The sequence below is a fragment of the Phaseolus vulgaris genome, chromosome 5 (genome assembly GCF_051622355.1).
Source record: "Phaseolus vulgaris cultivar YP4 chromosome 5, ASM5162235v1, whole genome shotgun sequence".
NCBI lineage: Eukaryota > Viridiplantae > Streptophyta > Magnoliopsida > Fabales > Fabaceae > Phaseolus > Phaseolus vulgaris.
In genome coordinates, this window is record NC_143502.1 from 38,478,032 (window position 1) to 38,495,400 (window position 17,369).

Consider the following 17,369-nt stretch of genomic DNA (forward strand, 5'->3'; position numbering starts at 1 on the left):
TTTAGCTATTATAAAAAAAATCAGTTTTAACATAATAAACTATGAAAGAATAAGCAAATGCATACGGAAATAATAATTTCTGACGTGACACTGTAGTTGAGAGATAGCTCTACTGTGAAGTCCAAATGACTTAGAAGTAACATTTTCTTGCTTCTGGTAAAACATGGAGTGAGTGGAAACTTGACTTGCAAATTTGTTTCCAAAACTGTGTATACCGTCGTGTGTGGTTAAATTTGTATGTGAGTTTAAATGTTTATTTGTTGACAAATGAAATGGTTCCATTTAGGTCACTGGATTAGAAGATAACTAAGTGACTCTCATAAGAGTTTCGTTTCACCCCTTTCTTTTACCGATGGTTTTGGGTTGCTCATATGTTTGCATTCAAAATCAACCTATCAACTTGAAATCGCATGTCTACCATATGTAAGAAATATGTATTGAAAAATGCCAATTCTATACAGTAACAAAATAATGTCAAGTAGTTACGGGAAAAATGTTTTTGTATGTATGCTGCTTATGTCTTCATCAAGAAACCAACACAAAATGCGCTGAAAAAAGAAAATTCAAATATATATGACACAACCCATTTGACTTTGACTCAAATCTAAAATCAAAAAAAGGAATCTCAAACAACCAAATCAAACAAAATATTTTTATTCATTTCAGAATCATGGCCATCAGAATAGCCATCAGGTTTTCATTTGTGCACTCACATAAATACAGTAATCACGGAACAAAAAAATATTAAAAAAAATACCAGGAAACGTCAGGTGAAAGAAATTGTTACGATCTGTGTATTCTGTATTTGGCCCTATAATGTCAAAACTATTGTATAGAATAAGCACGTATCACTTCCACCACTGGTGCTTGACACATTGGACACTTTCTTCTACTTTGGTGCAAATCATTTGCACATTTTGAACATGTGCACATGTGGCCACATCTGCAAGACAAATACAACAGCAATATGTAAGTGAATTTACATCAGGTACAAACAAAATTACTGACTTTATCAAAGTGCACTGAATAGCACCTGTACAACAAAGAATCAATATTGCTTTCACAGCATATACAACAAAGTCCCTTCCTCACACATTCCCATTTAGATTTATCGTCTGGTGAAACACGGTCATGTATTCCTGTGACGAATCTAAGAGTATTAGTACAAAGTCATTCTCCCCCAAGCCATAACGTTACAGGTCAGGTTCAAAGGCTTATGAAAAATAAATCGAATAGGGAAAGCACTAAGTCATCTGACCTGATGAACCAGTTGAACGATTCAAGGCTGCAGAGACTTCTTGTCTTATTGAGCGTTGTAACTCAAGCTGCATATCCATACAGGCCTCCAGCATTCTTTGCATATTATTCATCCTTTGTTGTAGCCTAACCATGTCAATTCTCAAGTCATTAACAATATCCCACTCCTGAAAAAAAAAAGTCCACTCAGAAAATTATTAATATAATAACACAATTATGAAATGAGAAAAGTAGGCAATTGAATGTCAAGACTATGGAGTACATCAGCTAAAGAAAAGCAGTTATGTCCCGCAAATGAACGCACAATTCCTAAGCGCTGATTATTTATGTCACTCTGTGACCAATTGTCATGACGAGAGTGCCGATCCCATAAAGGTTGAGGCGGAGGTGTTGGTGGCAAGGGGCGGTGGTCAAGTGAGCTATTAACAATACTCTGAGGACCAACGACTGGGTCCCTAGTCTGTTGCCCTGAGTCTTGTTCTGCCAAGGGAGAAGAAGGGGTTGTTTCTTGCAGCTCCCATTCAACATTAGCGTGACCTTGCCTTTCAACATACGACTGTATCAACTGGTCAAGACTTTCACGAAAACTGCTGCGAAGGAGGTTTGAGACACTTCTCCTGCCAGAGGAAAAGACATATTTATTCTAATTTATTTGTTTCGTTTTCAAAAGAGTTTGGCTGAAACACTTCAATCATATCAACCTACCTACTTAGCAATTCCCTGAGTTCAACACTGTACACATTGTCATCTTCGGGAAAATAAAACCCATGAATTCTACCAACTGGAGCTACTTCATTATCAGAAGGTCCTCCTAACCAAATTTCCACAGCCTCTTGAAAGCCACCATCCTCTTGCCACACTTCAGGGGTTTCTTGCTCTTGCATACGAGAATTTTCTCCATCTTCGCTACCCAATATGTTTTGGGGCCATTCATTTGTTGTGTTACTGAGCTGATGATCATCCACACTTTGATGCCAGTCACTTCCGTCATTTTCAATTATAACTTCTTCCTGTTGTTCTACTTCCAGAGCAATAGATTCAATCAAATCTACATCACCAACGATATTGCTATATACACGATCATCCTGATTTGATAAATTGCTTTCATCATTAGTTATATCTCCCCACTGGGATTGCTCAGTATGTACCTCGCTTAACTCTTGCATATTGTCATCCTGTGTATCTTCAATTTGCAAGCTGTGTTGGGTAAGGTCGTTAGAAGGATCTTCAGTTGTCATCGTAGCAACAGTTTGTCCAGTGCCATCTCCTCTTTCAACCCTCATACAGGAAGATGATTCCCAATCTCTTGTTTCTATATGAGCGGCAGAGCCTTGCCAGTCTAATTTCTCATAAGGGGTTCCTTGTGAACAAATCTGATCACATGGTATCTCAATTCCATCATTTCCATTGTTATTAGGCCCAGATTGTTCTGAATGTACAGTTGGGACTGCTTGTGAACTGCTAGCTCCAGTTTGTTCAAATGCATTAACATCTATATCACTCTCGGAAGAGATATCAGATAGGTTACTGGTTGCTTGACTACAACCAATATTGTCCTTTCTAAAAAAGAATCCTTCCCTGATCAGAAGACAAGTTAACATCCTCAGTACAAAGCAGATAGATAAAAAAAAATTAACATGAAGGAAAACGGACAAGTAATTTTAAGCAATAAAGCTAAAGCAACAAAGACAGTTACACTTTCATTTGGTCCAAGGGAAGATTATTTCAACAAATAACAATTTGAATTAATTTGACATAACAATAATTTCAAAATGATCTTCATGCACCGGTTGCCTTAAACCCTAGGTCTGACTTTCCCAACAAAATACACACTACAAAATATTATAATTCACAGAAATCCTGTCATGGTTTTTTTTCTTTTGTCTAAAACGATAAACCTTTCTTTTGAGCTTAAAAAATACATAGTGTGATCTTCATAAAGTAAGATTATGGGAAAAGCTGCATGAAACAGACCACAAAAATTTAAGGGTGTATTATTAGAACATATCAATTTTAAATGAAACAAAAACAGTAGAAGTGCACGGAGCCATTTGATTTGAAAAAATATATTCTGTTTTCACCTCTAACTACAAAATTGTCAACTTGTTCTGATTTTATTTCCAGTTTTCAAAAGTTTTCATAGGAAACAGTGAAAACAAAAAGCAATAAAGTGAAAACGAAAAACGTTTTCCCAAACCAAACCACTCCTTAATTTCTTATTGAAAATAATCACCTTCATTTCAATTTTACTGTCCTATTTAGAAGTTTTACAAATATGTTAATATAGTTTAAGGCGATGCTCACAATACTCTGGTTTTACTGTCTCATTCAGTGAAACATGCTTATAATAGCAGACTATTGTTTTATGAAGTGAAGACCTTTTTAAACAAATAGAGCAGATGTGTACCAATCCGTCCCTATATTTTTTGGTTGGAAAGTGTAAAGGGGATATATCCAAGAATAAACTCATTATATATTAATTCAAAAATGTGTGTGTGTGGTGGGGTGGGGGGCATCTATATGGATCCAGAATAGAAAAGAAAGTCAAATTAGGGGGAGTTGGTAGTTTCAAATAGAAAAGTCAAGTGAGAGAAAGAAAAAAATCCAGAATATTTGATATAAAAAGTAAATTTAGTTTCTTCTCAACGTAATGGCAACATGAACTGTCTGCATACCTTAGACCTGATACAGTCTGCTTCTGTCTCAATAAGCCTAATTCACTTTCTGCAATGGAAGTGGACCTGTTATTATCAATCGATCTATCATTTCTCAAGAACCTGCCTCTAAGCAAGGCCTGAAAATATTTTAACAAACAATCAATCAATACAGCAAAGCTCGGATTCAAACCAAGTCGTAGATTTTAAATTCATTGTTCAAATAGATTCAAATTTATGGTATTTCCCACTTGTTCTTTCCTAGGTTTCCTTCAGATTCTATAAATTTTTCTATTCTTCACATAATACAATTCCCCGTCCCTTATGCCTGTGATGAAATTATTACGCTTCAAGTTCCCTACAAATTTGAGCATAAAAATAAAACCGAAAGTTACCCTAAAATTATTACACTTCAAGTTCACTTAAGAGTGCCTTCTAACACTAACTTAGTAAAGGCAAATATTTTACGAATTACATTGGGGAAAACATATCCAACATCCACACATCATACACTATGATGCCGGAATAGTAAATAAATAAGGCCTAAAGGTATCCATTTAGTAGACTAACCTGAATACGATTACGATGGGGGAAATGAGATACAGCCCGGTGGTCCAACAATTCCTGAACTTCTCTTTGCCTTTCCATCTGAGCCTTCTTAAGCATGTCAAGCAGCACCTGTCGGCCACATAATTTACGGATTCCCCTCCGTGTATGCTCAGTTTGGCCCTCGTTCTGATTAACAAATCCATCACGAACACAATCAATTTGGGTACCAGTTTCAGAAGATTGTTCGTCCCGATTTTCCCCAGAAGAAACACCTCTCTGCTGGCTACTCATCTGTACCCACTCCCTTATACTCACCCTTTCCTGCTCAGTTTCCCCGCCCCTTTCCTGCTCAGTTTCCCCGCGCCATTCTCCCCTGTTTCCTTGGGAATTATTCGATGCACGATCCCTAGAACCACTATTCATCCACTCCCTGAAAATTTGCCTCACTCTTTCCCTTTCAACTTCTCCAAAATCAGAGGAGTTTTCGTGGCTAGAATTGTTCAATTCCTCATGTTCGTCATGGAACTCATTCTGACTTTGTGACCAAGTCTCAGAATCATCCTCTATCGCATGCCCTTCTCTCTGGTTGCTATATGGCATATCTTCATGTGAGGGGTCCACAACCAACTCATCACTCCTTTGTTGAAGTAAAACCTCCCCAGGTCTTCCCTGGACTGGTCTTCCTACCTGCTCATCCTCAATCTCTCTCCACATTTGCAAGACCGAAGACGACCGGGTGCCTCCCCTCCCTCCATCTCCTTGCCTCCCAGACGACTGAGAAAGGGATTCCCTCAGGAAAGTAGATTCGAGCGCAGTCACATTATGCACACCAGCAACAGCCATTTCTAATTTAGATTCATAACAAGCACACAGATCTTTTCAATCCATCTGACTCAAATGCACTAAAATTTGCAATCAGGTGGGAAATCAAAGTTACTCAGAAACAGGCCTTACATTTCCATGGATTTGAATCACTTTTGCTATTACCATTCCTCTCCCTGATATCATCGCCGTCGTCGTCGTCAGTATTAGTCTCGTCAAGAAAAATATCTCAAACGCAAAAATTTCAATTGAAAGGAATTACTGCTTACTCTACCTTAGCCTGCCAAAAACAAAATAATTATAATAGTAGTAATAAATAATAATCATAATAATAAGAATAATAATAATAATAATTAAGGAATACCAAATCAATCAATTCATTCAATTCTTATTCTCTAAAAAAAAGTAGTGATAATCACAACATGAGTCTATAATGCTAAGCTAAAATTCTCAAAGAATGAGAAAAACCATGAAAACAAAACAGAGTTGCAGATCATTCAATTTTTCAATAGTAAGCAAAGCAAAAGTGAAATAGGAATGTTATTCCACACAAAAACTGAGTGCACAACATTTGACTATTGGAAGAAAATTCATCACTGAAGCGCGAGACTGAGTATGAAACATGGAAAAGGAACGTACCAGAGAAGTTTCGCCTTCGATTTCGAAGTAAAGAAAAAGTAACCTAATCTCAAAAAAAATTGAGAGAGAGAGAGAGAGAGAATGAAAAATCAAAGACAGAGCAGAGACTGAAACACAGAGAGAGAAAGAAGAGTTGCGAATTTACAAAAGAGTGATGTATGTGGACACGTCAGCGTCTGCAAGACTTTTCTTCCTTAGATAAAGCAGCTATCATTCCGATGACACGTGGCGCATTCTCTTTTGTTCCGGGCAATTGACGAAACGTTCCAAATCTTAAATCGAACGTGAAGTTCGGTGGAAGCCAATTCCTAAACGACGCCGTCTCGATAAGTTATATTTTACAGTTATACTTACATTTTCAAATCTTTTTCTATGATTTTCCTTACAACTAGAAGAATTAATTATTTAAAGCTGTCGTTCTTTCTCCACCAAACACAAACATCTTACGACAGTAAAAATCAGCAACGTCATGCGGAATCGAAAACATGTTCCAATAACCTCTCTATTTTATTGAATTGAATTTGGACTTTATTAACATTTGCAGATAACTACAATTCAAGAAAATAAAAGTGATCATAGTTAACAGAATTAGATACTATCCCTTCTATGGTTAAAACGTCACAAAACTGAGTAACAACTTAGGACTTTAAACATAAATAATTTATCTCTAATTATTATTTTCTTACACGAAATCCTCCTTTTCATCATTCAGTCATGCTTACGTTTTATTTTTATATGTTTTCTCTCAATTATCTATCGAGATTGAATTATTACACTTACCCTATGTCAAATAAAGTTGGCACTACAAAGTGGGGTCACGTTAGCATCAATTATTTTCACTTCTAAAATAAAATATAAAGCATAAGGTTATTAAGATTTAAATTTTAAATTTTATTTAAATTTATAAAAGGTGGTTTGTATTTATTTATATATTATGAAATGTCTTAATTTATACTTGATTTAACATTTTCAACACATCACTATTATGCTAAGAAACTTAAATATGTGTGTGGAACTATATATTTATGCAGGGAGCAAGGAATGTAAGTTTATTTTACTTGTACACATTACATAAGATGTAGCCCGTGGGCTTGCGGACTAACCTGCGTAAGTTTTTTTTAAAATAAAAATTTTATTAATAAAAAAAATTTATTAAACATTCATGTTGGAGATTCCACATCGACTAGAGATTAGGGTCTTCATAGTATATAAGTGGGTGCAAACCTCATCTCATTGAGTCAGTTTTATAGAGTTGAGTTAGGCTTAAAGTTTACTTCATAATATTGTATCAGAGTCATTTCGAGTTATCCTAGCGAGTGTTTGTTGGGTTTATCAGGTCACCCGCTATCGGACCGTTAGACTTTCATAGTATATAAGTGGATGCAAACCTCACCTCATTGAGCTGGTTTTATGGAGTTTAGTTAGGCTTAAAGTCCACTTCATAATAATTCACTTTCTTAGTACATTAAAATTATTTTTTTAAAATAAAATAATATAAAGATTACAATGTAATAATGGATAAGTGAGGTATGATTTTTTTTAAAAATATAAAATATTTTTTTTTATTGATCGCTGGTGGTAAACTCGTCCCCTCTCATTCTTAGCCTGCATGGATTACAAATTATGCCGGATGAACCTAAGCAGATCAGTGTACTAAATTAGAGAACTTATCCTACATTTTTTTAATAGAATGCAAGTCGTCCTACATTATCATTCCTAATGTATAGATAGTCCAATATCTTATAAAAAATGAATTTTAACTCAGACTTAAAATTAAAACATCCATTTATAAATTTCGACTAACTTGTATCCATTGTATCCGGGACAAGATATTATATCCAGGACAAGATAGATCTCCAACCGTTAAAGAATTTTAAGAGGAAAAGCTAATTAATCAACCAATTTTCACACAGTAAAAAAATTATTATCAATCATTAGATCATTTCTGTAATAATGGGATCCTTCTTTATATATATGGCATTTGGTTCTACTAGTGGTTCTCTCTTTATGTGGGTACGATGAGCATATATAACTGTAAAAGAGGCAAATTAATCATCACATGGAGTAGTTAAAGATTAGTTAATGTTATTCCACCGTCTAAATCTCGCGTATTACACTATGTTCATGACAATAATAGAACTATTATATATGTAGAAAAATGTTTAATAAAAAGTCAATTCATTAGAAGATGATATTTAGGACTATAATATGAAGATAGTTACAAAAAAAAAAAGTTTGGCTGGCTCTCGAAGAAGAAGGCATGGTCATGATGATGTTCAGAAAAGGCTGCATCCAACACATGATGCTTTTGTGGAGACAGAACTCACCTTAACCATTGGTTCATTTAAGTTCTTAAAATCAGTGGTTAGATTCGGATATGGGTTAGTTTAGTATTAACTAGTTGAAGAAAATCTTATATAAACATAGATATGCTAAACATGTCTACCTAAAGGTGCTTCAATGTAATCATAAGCTTGCTTTGTATACACAGAATAAATCTTTATTAGAAAGAAAAGCAATTTGGAAAAGTGCTTCTCTCCCCCAAACAAAACATAAATAAGAAAAGCACGTCCCCTGTTAAATTATAAGGTCCCTTGTTTAACCCCACTCTTCTGCCTCTGGCTTGTGATTGTCTTTGTTAATTGACAATTTTCCAAACACATTGCATGCATGCTCCGAAAGACGCGGGAATAGTCATGTTCCTTTGTCTTCATGTTTCACTATCTATCGCAACTCAAATGAACCATTTTACTGCTCTATGAATATATATATATATATATATATATATATATATATATATATATGAAGACTTATATAACGTTTCAACTGCACTTATTTCAGTTACTTGTATCTTCACTTTAAATAATGTATTTATGGTTTCTGAAAACTCCATGTGCATGGATGATCTACCATTAATTGGAGTATGAAAAATCGATAAATCATGTGCCCAACTGGAGAAAGCAATTTGAATACCAACTACAAGATTGAAAAAACTAAAAGGGACTAATATCTAATAAAATAATGAATGAACTTTAATCTTTTAGGTTTTTTTCTATGTTTGTTTAGAAAATTTGAAGAGAAAAAAAATGGATTATTTTCCCTAGTTAATTATAAGTGAGTAATACAATACTTTGACATTATTTTTAATGGAAGTATTTTAAGTATACTTCAACTTTTATATAAAAAAAAATAAAGACGTCTTCCAACCAAAATTTGTCTAAACATCTTGAAAAAGACTATGCAGCACAAAAACTACGGCGTTTATCTCATATCCTAAGAAATAAGACACCCGAGCTCATCTCCTCTAGCATTTCTTTTTTTAGCTGTTTTCATATGTACCAAAGATTTCAGACATCAATCAAAATAAGAAAACATGCCAACCATATTTTCAAAATCCTTAAATTTATATATTTAGTCTTCCTCACTTTCTCAACTTGTCTATTTCTTCATCATTAGAATTTCAAATTTAATAATTTATTATTTACACATTGAAATAATAATTATCTTCGTATAGGTTTATGAATTTTTCTCATTTGTAAATTATTCAACTTGTCAATTTTAATATAATGTGAAACTTCAACTCGAACTTGAGTATCTATTATTTCTCTCTTCCTCTATTTCTCATTATATTTCCTTCATTTTACTCTCTTTCCTTTTGTATTTTTTCTTTCTGTCAATATTGAGTATAATATACTTTTTAATTTATGGGTTATTAAATAAATTTTTACATTATTTTTAATAACTATTTATTTAAATTATCTCGTTTTAATTTTAATATTTTAGGTATGCATAATTTGTCCTTTAAAATAGTTTGAAATTTAAGTTATTTTGAATTAATTTAAAAAAACCCTTAAAAATAAATAAATAAATAAAGTTATACAAATTTTAAACATATCAAATTTAGCAAATTTTAACTTTTTTTCATCCTAACATAACTTAAAATAATAATAAAAATTGATATTCAAATTTCATTTACTCAACTGGTTCATTACAAATCCAAATTCAATTATAGTTAATGAAAGAGCAAAGTATCATATTAATTTATGAAAAACTAAGCTACATTTAACTTAATTTTTAAAAACAGAAAGCAAGTTAATTCAATCTTCAGCAGTAGAAAATTAACATTGACCATTAAAAGTTGACAATAGTGGTTCCTCAAAAATAATATTTCACAGTTAATCTTTCCACACGCACAAAAATTATCAAAAAAAAAATTATACATCGAGTCTTTGGCTTAGCAACTGTAATTTTAATTTGATTTTCAGGTTTATCAATAATTAAAATGTAAATTTCATCATAAATTACCGTTAAAACACCCTATATCTTCTCCTAATCTAAACATTTCTTTATGAAATAAAATCTCTAACATCTAAGAACGTAGAGTGAGATATGAAAGTGGCGAGAAAAGATTGAAAGTCCTATAATTGGCATTAATTGGTGCTATGGGGGTACCCCAAAGATAAATTATTGAAGGAAAAGTGTGTGTGCTCTTCTGAAAATCACCAAACCAATAACATGCCAAAATTCATATATTATTTCAGTATGAAGTGGATGTGAAATGATGTAGGACACGAAGAGAACCACAGCCACAAATTACGATTCATATGCTTCCTTCCTTGATTCAAATATATAACTTGTGAGTAGTATATAAAAAAAAATGTTAAGAACAAGACGAGATTTAATCTATCAACAATAAGATGAACACAAATTGAAAGACGGATATAGTTTCAGAGAAGATGTTTTTAATCACTATAAGACATAAGAATTGAAATATCTTAACATGTCAACAGATAATACTTGCAATATATGTTATATCATATTAAATATGTGGTGTGAAATTTCTTTGATCTTTCTATGTAGAATGGTATGAGTACTTTGAAAGCTACATTATTAAAAAAAAAAAGCATAATTATAACTATGAATAACGACACTGGAAAGAAATCCATTGCAGTAAAAAGTACGGTGCCATTTTCGTGAATAATTTGAATTTTCAATGTTTTATAATGATGGTTATAGCTATAATTGTTGGTAATAATGGTCACAGTGAGAAATAACGACGGTTCTCCCATCTAATTATAAATTATTTTTTGTGAAAAATAACGAATGTTACCCACTTAACCGTTGTTATAAACGTGAATAAAAATGAAAAAATTGTCCAGTCCGCGCTCTCGCACTCACTCTTCTTCTACAACCGCGCTCTCGCACTCACTCTTCTTCTACAACTTGCGCTCTCACTCTTCTTTTCCAACCTGCACCCTCACTTCTTCTTCTCCATCCAACGCTCCATTCGCACCACCGCCTCATTTCTTCATCTCCTCTACGACACCGTGCTCCACTTCTCTCCTCCGTGCCATTGAGCTCTCCCTCTTCCTCCGTACTCGTTGTCGGACGTTGCAGCCATCGCATCGTCTCACTCGAGCCACCGCGTCGCATCTCTCCTCCGCGTGTGCAAACCCTTCATGCCTGTAGCACCTCTGCACGCCTCCAACACCTCTCGGACCTCCTTTTCACCTCACCACTGTGTCAGACATCTCGCTGCCCACCGCGAACTTTGCTGCACCCGCAACTCCACTATAGAAGGTTAGTATTTTTTAAAAAAAATTATTTTGCATGTATGGGTTTAGGGTTTAGTAGTTTAGGGTTTGTAGGAACTTGATTTAGTAGATATTTGATGGAGGAGTCCTCGCATTGAATAGAGGAGTGATAGATTTGGAGTTGCCAAAAATTAGCATGAAAAAACTTCAAACGGTCATAACTTTTGACAAAAAAATCGGATGGAGACGCGTAAAAAATGAAAGTTGTTTGAAACGAGGTAACAAATCACATGAACAATATTCGAAAGGGATTGGGGTAGACCGAAATTCCAAAAATCCACCATTTACTATTATTTTTTATTTTTAAGTATTATTTAGGTATTTTTCAATTATATTAAGTTTTTAGTTCTCATACTTTCACTTGTCAGAAAATTTTAAAATTTTGCATGATGTTTCCTAATATCAAACCATTATGATTATATTACATTCACAAATTTATTACTCATACATTACATGTTGTTATGTGTTTTAACATGAAATCTTATTATTTCGGTGTTTATTCTGGATATAACATGTTGAGTGGGAGGGGAGGTGCAAATGCAAAAAAAAAAAAACAATTGGATGCACTTTAAGGTAACCATATATAACACTTTAGGATAAATGAATTATTAAAATGACATATAGAACTTTTTGTAGAGTGTTATATGTACTAATTTATTGTATGTAGACTTTCATATTTAAATTATAATATTACATGCATTAATGTTTTGGAAATTTGATATTTTATGCAGGATTAGAGTGTATATATAATAATAAAATATTTTTAAAAAATACATTTATGATGACGGTTCCATCTGGTGTCGTTAATGTGATTTTATAAGGACGATTCTAGAACCGTCGTTATAAATAATTGATTTACAATGACACTTAAAATAATGATGATTCCTGGACCGTCTTTTTATGTTTTTTTTTAACCATTGTTAAAGTACTATTATGCACTAGTGTTTGACTATATAATTAAAAACGTATTAACATTGGGATATCTTTCTATAAGGACCTATGTATTGTAAAAATGCAACAATTTTTTTTCATCACATATAGTTATTACATTTTTTTTGTTATATGTTGTAGAAATACTTGTTATTTTGAAAATTTTGTTATTCGAGAGAAACATGGGTTTCTAATGCTTTTATATACATATACAGGTTAGAACATCTCATAAATGTTTCATCTCACAATTCTTTGTGAATATTGTGAATAAAAACTATTAAGAAGAAAGTGTAACGGATTTCTTCTTATTATAAAAAATAAAGGTTTTATATTATAAGAATAAATGATTAAATAAATAAGATTTCAAAGAATATATACATGAGATGCCTGTAAGAGAGAATTCATTTAGGCTCTGTTTGTTTCAAGGGTTGTACGGTTCAAGAGAAAGGATGTGAGTGGATATCCATGGTTTGAATCGAGGAATGTGCAGGGAAGGGAGAGAGTAGATATCCATGAACAGTGATTTTTCTCATCCTTCTCATATGCAGAGATTTGAGAGGAAAGCCACCTAAGATGGTGGTGTTTTCCCTTTTTAACCTTTTTTTTCTTTGTCATTAATGTAATAATACATTTTGTTTTTATTATTTTTCCATCATAATTATCATATTATGATATTTCATACTTATATTATATATTTTTTTTTCTTCTTTATAAATAAATTTGTTGTACAATTCACTCTATATATAATATTTTATTATTATATAATGTCCTCTAAAATATCTACATGGTTATGTATCTACATACAATCTAAATCAAAATCAATGAATATAAAAAAACTTTCAAAATGTATAAATAAATATAACAATAAATTTGTATATGCTTAGATAATATTATTTTTATGATTTTTTCATGTTTTGATAATATTAAATAACTCGTATTTTTTAAAAAATAATTATTTAATAGTATCGAAATAAATTATTCAATTGTACAAAAAATAATTTATAAATACAAGGGTAAATTTGTAAACTTATATTTTACACTTTTAAAAAAAATAAAAAAACCTCACAACAATTACATCACTCACAAACTCCCATAAACTTTCCTCACACATTCACTCTAACATACTTCAATCCAAACAACCTCACTTTCTTCGCACTTTCTTCACACATCCTCACACATCCACTCCCTCAAATCTTCACACATTCACTCCCCCAATCCAAACTCACACTTAAAAAGGTCATTTATTTCAATAGTTACTATTCAAATTTAGTAATAATTAAATGGTAAAAAAACCATAGTGTCATATTTTATTCGAATGTGCGCCATCTCCTATATCCATTTCTGCTACCTGTTTAATGTATTTCCCACACTTTATTCAAGTCATTTTTATCTGATCTATTTTCTCTTACCAAAGCCTGAATATCTGAAAGATAATGAAATAATTAAATAAAGTTGCCTTCAAAAGTTAAATATAGACTAAATAAAGTGTATATATATATATATATATATATATATATATATATATATATAATTGTACCTTTCTTTTCAATATACACTAAATTCCGTTCATTTCAAAGCATGGGCACATGGATTTGGTCCGTTACACATCTGCATATAGTAAGCCCCACGAAACACTTTGCAGCTTGATCGTGAAGGGTATGTATACATCATGTATCACTAGTTTTTTTGGGGTAAATTTTTTGCAAAATTAATCTAAAAAATATTTGGATATTTATGAAAAATGTTGAAAATTTCAAGTTCAATAAAAAAAAATGATATTTCATAATACATAAGCAAATCTCAGTCGATTTTATAAGATTAGATTACACTGAAATTCACTTTTTAATATGATATTAAAGTTAATTTGAGTTTATTTCAACAATAATTTGTTGGACTTATTAGATCATCCACTATCGGATCACCATAAATATATAGTTTCACACATAAATTAACCGTATCGACGTAAGGAGTGTGTGTTAAAAATCTCATATCAACTATAGATAAAAACATTTCATAATATATAAATGAATCTAAAATTTAAATTAAATTTAAAATCCACTTCTTATATTAAAAACTAAAAATTGATAGATTTGATTTGCATAAAAGTCCTTATAACATATTTAAAAACAATTTAAATATGAAACAATAATTTATAGAATGGGGTTGCACTCCTTGGACATTGGAATTTGACCTAAAAAAACAAAAAGTATATTTACTCAAATAACATGCTGGTAGAAACCCAATTAAGTTGAAACCCCATGTACTTAGTTTTGGCTCTAATGCGTCCAATTGAACCAACATAGCCGAAAACAACTCTCTCTTTTTTACACTTTTTCAGATTGCACTAGAATTAATCAATCAATAGTTGTGATGAGAAACAAAATGTGTGATTTGTGATTGGGATTGAGAAAAGGGTTTAGAAGATAAAGCGTGGTGTTAGGAGATGTCCTACTCCAAGTGTCATTTTCCTTTGGGTAATTAGTATTGGTTTGCTTGTGATGCCTATTTCCTCTCATCATTGCATTTTTCATTCTTGATGGGGGCCTCTCATCATTACTCCAAAGCTTATTCAATTCAAAGGATTGGTTGTCACTGGTGAACCCCCACCACCAACTACTCTTTACCAGCAACCTACACAAGTCACCCTTGTACTAGGGTTTTTAATGCTCCTACTTTCTAAGACATATCACAACCTATAACTATATTTGGATTATTCACTTTCTTTTGGTTAATGGAATGTACACACATCTTGGATTGGATCACTATTTCTCAAACACACACATCTTGGATTTAGGCAATTTCTTCTTGCAACATATCAATTTTGACCTACATCCTATATTTTTTCAAAATTCCAAAATTACTCTTATTTTGGATTTGAAAATCCAGAATAGTAAATAAAATTCAAAAATAAAAAAAATATATTCCGGACAAAAAAAATTGGAACACAAATTAAAAATGCATTTTGGATAAAAATTTCTGGAATTCAAAATTGTGTTCCAGAAATCGAAATCTGAAATATTTCTAAATAAAAGGTTCTTGAAGTAATTTTTATTTACACCCTCCTTTTGTGTATGGTTATTTTCGTCATTTAGGAAGGACATTTTTATCATTTTCAATGGTAGATTGGGTGCATGTTGGAATTGATATGGTGCAGGGAGAAATTGCCCAAATGGAATCACTTCATGTTGGTGTACTTCTTCTTGGTGTCCAAAATGTAAAGGGCAATTTCTTGTTGCACCTCCATCCTTTCTTCTTGTATTTTATAGAAGATGTGAAATAATGAAATTTTTTTCTTTTCTCTAAAATTTCAAAATCTATAATTTGGAAAACAAAATTCATAATACAATTTTGTTTTGCAAATTCTAGAGTTCAAAATGTACTTTTTAGGTTCAAAAATACATTTTGAACTCTATAATTCAAAAATACATTTCAAATTCTATAATTCGGAATATAGTTTTGTTTTTCAAATTATAGAATTCGAAAGGTATTTAATAGGTTTGAAAATACATATTGAACTCTAGAATTAGAAAATACATTTCAAACTCTAAAATTTACAATACAATTTTGTTTTCTAAATTTAGAGGTCGAAATTTATTTCTTGTGTTCGAAAATACATTTCAAACTCTATAATTTAGAATAGAAAATTATTTTCCAATCTTAGAATTTAAAATGTATTTTTGGGTTCAAAAGTATCTTTCCAACTCTAGAATTTGGAATACAATTTTGTATTATGAATTATACAAAATTATACAAAAGTTTTTGGAATTCAAAGAGTTTGAAAGGTATACGAATTATACCACTCGTAAATGAAAAAAAAAACTTTATACCTTTTGTCGAAAGGTAATTTTGGAATTAAAAGATTTATGGAGGTGTGGGAAGAAGAAGTGGAGGAAGAAATTTCCAAAGTAAATAGGCTCGTTACAAATTAGGTCCATCATGGGTGTCCCTTTTCTATGCTTATAAATTGAACTCCTCATTTTTTTTTTTGCCACACCATTCTTAAACCTCCAATGCCCACCAATATACTTTATTTCTGAAAATTCACCTTTGACACAAAACAAACGCTTAAGTGATGTAATTTAAACATTCAATTCCAACCTAGTTTTGTCAATCATCAGGAACTCCATTTCACATCATCATAAAATCTAAAAAGTCCCAAATCATTGAATCATAAACATTTTTTTTCAAAAAAAGTTTAATAGAAGCTCTAGACTGTATAAAAATATTATTTTTATTTGAAAACAAATTGCATTATTTGTAATATATTATTGATTTTGTTGATGGTGCTTATAATATTTACTAAAGAAAAGAAAATTTCAAGTAGAACAACACTCCAATCTTATATAGATTCAATGATATTGCAAATGAATTGAATGGCCTAATCATAACTATTAAGTGTAATTTTAAAACTACTTTAGTGGAAATTTTGATAAATAATTTCTCAACTAAAAAAAAGTTGAAAAACAATATAGGAATGTTTTATTTTACAATAGATACTGGAATCTTGAAACAAATATTCATGACAATGTGAAATCATTTTTAATGATAATATAAAATAATATCTATTTAAATATATAATAAATTAAGTATGCCTTAATTAATTTTTAAAAAAAATCTTCGTAAATAACATTTTAAGTCACATGAGACATTTGTCATTTCTTATCTATTAACAGTATCCTAAAAATAACACGTGAATTAACTAGTAAAATATAACATATAATTGTCAATGTGAACAAATAAATAAAACATCGTTGGATTTGTTATAGTTTTTTTTTAATCGAAATTCTTTTTTTTTAAAGAATTTAATTTGAAATTTTTTAAATAACTCATTATAGCATAAAAGAATGAAAAAAAAGTACAAGTATACATAAAGGTTAAATATCATCTTATAGTTTCAATATTACTAACTATGTGTATTATAGTA

The 17,369-nt window shown here is 31.4% G+C and overlaps 1 protein-coding gene across 12 annotated transcripts; it reads right to left on the reverse strand.

The window, feature by feature from the left end:
• Positions 1-638: 638 nt before the first annotated feature.
• On the reverse strand, positions 639-6,095 carry LOC137835682 (uncharacterized). 12 transcript variants are annotated; one of them, XR_016520838.1, is made up of 9 exons: positions 5,922-6,092; positions 5,415-5,562; positions 4,482-5,305; positions 3,933-4,051; positions 1,967-2,835; positions 1,562-1,874; positions 1,259-1,424; positions 1,034-1,139; positions 639-943 (listed from the first exon to the last, which is right to left on the reverse strand). XR_016520838.1 is itself a non-coding variant. In XM_068644292.2 (9 exons), exons 3-9 carry the CDS (start codon positions 5,301-5,303, stop codon positions 826-828), a joined length of 2,517 nt encoding a protein of 838 aa, XP_068500393.2. In that variant the 5' UTR covers positions 5,304-5,305; positions 5,415-5,562; positions 5,922-6,092; the 3' UTR covers positions 639-825. The 12 variants fall into 12 exon arrangements, 8 of the variants coding, with proteins under 8 accessions (XP_068500393.2, XP_068500391.2, XP_090158230.1 ...); XR_016520836.1 differs by having other exon boundaries at positions 1,520-1,874; XM_068644292.2 differs by having other exon boundaries at positions 1,963-2,835.
• Between the last annotated feature and the right edge of the window lie 11,274 nt (positions 6,096-17,369).

What these genes read in the sequence shown, in the direction of transcription:
- LOC137835682 (XM_068644289.2), bottom strand. Translation starts at nt 5,303, where the DNA reads ATGGCTGTTGCTGGTGTGCATAATGTGACTGCGCTCGAATCTACTTTC. An exon ending in CCCATCGTAATCGTATTCAG is followed by an intron (nt 4,052 to 4,481) that starts GTTAGTCTACTA and finishes AAATATTTTCAG; the next exon opens with GCCTTGCTTAGAGGCAGGTT. An exon ending in ACTGCTTTTCTTTAGCTGAT is followed by an intron (nt 1,425 to 1,519) that starts GTACTCCATAGT and finishes TTTTTTTTTCAG; the next exon opens with GAGTGGGATATTGTTAATGA.